Source organism: Emiliania huxleyi (assembly GCF_000372725.1).
Source record: "Emiliania huxleyi CCMP1516 chromosome Unknown EMIHUscaffold_168, whole genome shotgun sequence".
NCBI lineage: Eukaryota > Haptophyta > Isochrysidales > Noelaerhabdaceae > Emiliania > Emiliania huxleyi.
Window position 1 is genome coordinate 211054 of NW_005200902.1, and position 4599 is coordinate 215652.

At 67.7% G+C, this 4599-nt stretch overlaps 2 protein-coding genes across 2 annotated transcripts; both read right to left on the reverse strand.

Moving 5' to 3' along the window:
* Positions 1–77: 77 nt before the first annotated feature.
* EMIHUDRAFT_442004 (hypothetical protein) lies at positions 78–2705 on the reverse strand (the record flags this gene model as incomplete). Its single annotated transcript, XM_005784785.1, has 9 exons — positions 2147–2705; positions 1761–1981; positions 1479–1677; positions 1311–1336; positions 1131–1215; positions 987–1048; positions 738–906; positions 350–516; positions 78–132 (listed from the first exon to the last, which is right to left on the reverse strand). Coding segments are annotated over exons 1-9 (1488 nt in total), but the record flags the coding sequence as incomplete, so codon positions are not given.
* Positions 2706–2919: 214 nt separating this feature from the next.
* On the reverse strand, positions 2920–4565 carry EMIHUDRAFT_230979 (hypothetical protein; the record flags this gene model as incomplete). Its single annotated transcript, XM_005784786.1, has 4 exons — positions 2920–3576; positions 3847–3963; positions 4202–4456; positions 4485–4565. The coding sequence occupies 4 exons, from the start codon at positions 4563–4565 to the stop codon at positions 2920–2922; spliced, it is 1110 nt and encodes a 369-aa protein (XP_005784843.1).
* Positions 4566–4599: the final 34 nt, after the last annotated feature.

Genomic DNA, 4599 nt, shown 5'->3' on the forward strand with positions numbered 1-4599 from the left:
TCGGCGGCGGAGGCAGAGCAGCCCCGCCCAACCTTTAGCCTGGGGCGGCGTCAGCGGGTAGCCGCGGAGCCTGTAGTTTGACGGCTGCACGCGCGGCGACGGCCACGAGTCGAAGTCGAGGTAGACTGGCACCTGGACGTGGCGTGAGAGGGGGTAGGGGGGGTAGGGGGGTTGGGGGGAGGCCGGGGGTGAAGCGGCGTGCCCGCGCCTTGTGTGGAATACCCCCCCCCCCCCTACACACACGGCTGCAACGTGGTGGGGGCGCAGCCGAGCACACTACCTCGTCTCGAGGTCTCGAGGTGAGAGGGTGGCCAGCAGAGGATGTGCCGCATCTAGATCCGGCCGGCACGTAGTTCTTGAAGACAGACGCCTCTGGCTGGCGCAGCTGGAACGAGAGGGCGGGTGGCGGCGGCGGCGGCGGCGCGGCGCCCGGCTTGAGGTTGGCGTCGAGGAAAGCCAGGACACGGCTCCAGAGCGGGGACGATGTTGCGACGGCGTCGGAGAAGCCCAACATGCCTGGCAGGTTCCAGTGAGATGACGGGTGAGGACATGACTGGACATGACTCAAGAAACCAAGCATGGCTGGCGGCAGAGAAAAGAGATGAAGGGTGAGAGGGGAGAGGGAGAGAGGGAGAGAGAGAGAGAGAGAGAGAGGGAGAGAGAGAGAGAGAGAGAGAGAGAGAGAGAGAGAGAGAGAGAGAGGGAGAGAGAGGGAGAGAGAGGGGGAGAGAGAGAGCCTGGCAGCTCTGCCATGGCGTGGATCCCCTCGTGGATCATCGTCTCGACGCGGCAGCCGGCGCCATGCAGCGCCTGCCGGTAGAGCAGCGCCGCGTCGGGCGCGAAGAGCCGGTCCTCCGCGTTGTTGGACAGGAGAACGGGCGTGGCGCGACCGCCGCCGCACAAGTCCTACAGGGACACGTCCAGGACACGTCCGAGGCGCGTCCACGGCACGTCCTCGCAGCCGCCCGCCCCCCGCGAGCAGCCGCCTGCAGGTGCGCTTCTGGCGAACGAGTGCGGCACCACCCCACAACCTCCTCGGAGCGGTTGCCTAAGGCCGAGAGGCGGCCGAGAGGTGGCCGAGATAGAGTGCGGCACCGCGCCCCCCCCCCCGCCCCTCTCCCCCGGCGTGCCGGCGAGGATGGCGCGGAAGTGTGGCGAGACGGAGTTGGAGAGCCGGCCCATCCCCACCCATGGAGAGCCACTCAGCTTGAGCACCTGCCAGATACAGCCGAGTTACAGCCGAGATACAGCCGAGACACAGCCGAGACACAGCCGAGGTCTAGCCGGGAGCTGCTTCGAGCTGTCCACACCTCGTACCAGAACAGGTTCGGCGCGCCTACAAGAGGCTTCCGAGAAGCTTCCGAGAAGGTTCCGAGCAGGTTCGCGGGGAGGGCGGCTTGCTGGCCAGGGCACAGGGCTAGGAAGGGTCTAGGAGAGGTCTAGGAGTGGTCTAGGAAGGGCACGGGGCTGCGGCGCGCCCTGCCCCGCGAGGGCGCGGTTGATGTTGCCCCACCCCGAGAGAGAGACCGCCGCCGTCACGCGGCTGTCGGCGGCGGCCGTGAGGACAGCAAGGCCTCCGCCATACGAGACGCCCGCCGTGGCGATGCGGGACGGGTCGGCGTGCCAGTCGGCGGCGCGCGTCTCGACCGTGTCGAGCACGCGGCGAGCGTCGTCCACCTCGACCCACGGCGCCCGCGTCGCTCACCTCCCGTGTATCTCCCCCTTCTCTCGGCTGCGTCTCGGCTATCTCTCGGCGGGGCCTCGAGCGGGCCCGCGGCGGTCACTTCCCCCTCCGACTCCCACCAGCCCCGCGCGACGTACATCAGCACGACGTACCCCGCCGCCGCCCACTCCTGCTGCTTGACGGCGTACTCCCACCAGTTCATCACCCACGAGTTGCAGAGGACGACGACTGGGAAGCGGCGTGTCGCCTCCGCCGCCCCAGCCTTGGGATACGCAACCACCGCCTTTAGCCGCGCGCCTAGGAGGCCAGACCGCGCTGCCGGACTGTCGGGCGTGTGCTGTCAGAGAGTATGAGACTGCGCGCCTAGGAGGCCAGACCGCGCTGCCGAACTGTCGGGCGTGTGCTGTCGGAGAGTATGAGACTGTCGGACCAGGGCTCTACAGGCCACTTTCTTCCGCGCGCCTCCCACCCCACTGATGGCCAGCTCCTCCCACTCGACCGACAACCCGCCCGGCTTCAGATCGCCGAGGCCGCCGGCCTGCGCGAGGCCGAGCAGCGACTCGGTGACGCGCGAGCTCGCAAACCGGCCCGCCTTTCCCACCTCGCCACCGAACCGCGTGCTCGCCTCGCCCACGCCGTCTGCCACCGACTGCCTCACGTGCTCGAGCGGCGCGGGAATCACCTCTGACGACGCCGGCAAGGAGAGGGAGCCCGCTTGCGCGCCGGCGGTGCCAATCTGGGAGTTGACAGCCTCCTCCGTCTCGTCCGCGGACACTTGAAAGTCGACGAGCTTCTGCTCGGCGGTCAGTGTTGCTGCCATTGTACTGTCGTCAAAGGCAGTCGCGAGAGAGTCGATGCCCTCGCTGCTGGGCCGCCGACCAACGAGTGTCAGCGCCGCAAAGAGCGTGGTAGCTACCAGCGTCAGAGGGATGGGCCAGCGCCGCGAGCGCGTACTGTGCGTGATCATCGCGAAGCGGGCGTATCAGTGCAGGAGGCGAAGAGGGACAGTAGGCGTGTGTTGGCTTAGCCTTAGGGACCAACGACAATTTTCTTTTTTGGGCGTTGGAGAAAGTAATCGGCAAGAACGCCGTTTGATGTGTGCGTGTTCGGTTTTCTTTCTCCTTTGGGAGCAGGATCTGATGCACCCTCTGTGGACCACTGTGCGGGTACTCTGAGCACTGAGGCACGAAACCCCATCGCCAACTATGTCCATGACGGTCAATCTGCCGGTGGATCTACAAAATCTCCGGCTGCCACAATCCAGAGGGAGGTGGCGGCGCCTTCGACCCCGGCGACGCCACCGGCGCCGGGCTCGGCTGGGCGTGCGGCTGCGCGAGCTGCGACTCGTCGAGCCCGACATCTTGCGGCCGCATCGGGGGAGAGGCCGCGCCCTCCTGGCCCTCTTGCAGCGTGCGAGGTCGCTTCACGCCGACGCGGGCCGTGAGCAGGTCAGCCTCCGCCTTGACCTTGACGCCGCTGACCTCCTCGGCACGCTGGCTGTCTTCCCACGTTGCGGAGCGAGCCCTCTCCTCGGGAGGCATGCCCCACGCCCTGCACTCCCCGTGGACGGGCGAGCCCTGGGGGAGCATTGGCGTGGGAATCCCGTACTGCACTGGGAACGATGGCGCGACGCACCCACCGCCGAGCGGGACAGGCCCCACGGGGGGGATGCCAACAGAGGGGGCGCATGCGCTTCCCGCACTGGTGGCCCGCATCCCATGCAGCGGCGACGGCATGTCGGCGTACACGCCTCGCTGTGCGCAGAACGCAGGCGCAGGCGCCATGAGCCAGGAGGGGGCAGTCCCGGGGCCAGCCTCGGCGGGGCCAGCCACCAGCCACGGCAGCAGGTGCGGCTCGCCCGCGACCGGCGCGACTTGGGGCGCCGGCACCAGCTGCGACGTCCAGAGGCCGAGTGTCTCAGCCGCCGACGGGGCGCCCGGTGCCAGATGCCAAGGCTGCGGTTGCTGCTGCTGCAGGGCCTGATGGTGCTGCTGCGCCGCCTGTAGCAAGGCCTGCTGCTGTTGTTGCGCCGCCTGATGCAGGGCCTGCTGATGCTGCTGGGCCGCCTGCTGCTGTAGCAAGGCGTGTTGCGGCTGCTGCTGCTGCTGCTGCAGCGCAGCCTGCAGCGCCTGCTGTTGCAGTGCTGCCTGCTGCAGCGCTACCTGCTGCAGGGCTTGCTGTTGAAGCGCCCTCTGCTGCTGCAGCCCCAACGCTATCGTCGGCGACTGTTGCGCAATTGCCATGTGCGATCGCAGCAGGGTGTCCGTCGCCCACGCCGCCTAAGTAGGTAGCAGCCTGAGCTTGGACGTCCGGGTTTGTGCTCGGGTGTACATGCACATCTCGGGCGCCTCGGCCGCCGCGTTGATCGGCATGTACTGAGTCGGAATCGGCGGCTGCACGGGCTGCGACGTGGGCGACTGCACGAGATGAGGAAAATCCGAGATGTGCTTAGGATGTAGCTGCCGCAGCTGCGGTGACGCCTGGAGGCGAGAGACGGCGCGCTTAGAATCCCCGCACCCTGCCCCGCGGCGCATTCACGGCTCCCCTTTCCTTGGCTGGCGGTTGCAGAGGCGCTGTCGAGCCCATCAAGTTTGGGTGGTCGCCCGCGTGCATGGGGTTGTCGAGTCCAGCCTGTGCCCTCGCGTCGGCGAAGTTGTTGGCCGCGGGAGGCGCTTTGGCCATGAAGTCGCGTCGAATCTCGAGCTGCCGGGCCTCGAGCTTTGCGAGCGACTCGAGTGTCTCAATGTTCTTGATCCACTTGCGCAGCTGCGTCTGAATACAAGCGAGGGGTGCGGTGAACAACGCGCAGGGGGTGGCACTGGTGCTGGTACTGGTGGCACTCTCGCCCGCTCTCGGGAGCCAGGGAGTTGCAGGCATGCATGGCGAGCTAGTTCGGGCGCGGGAAGGGGGGGCGC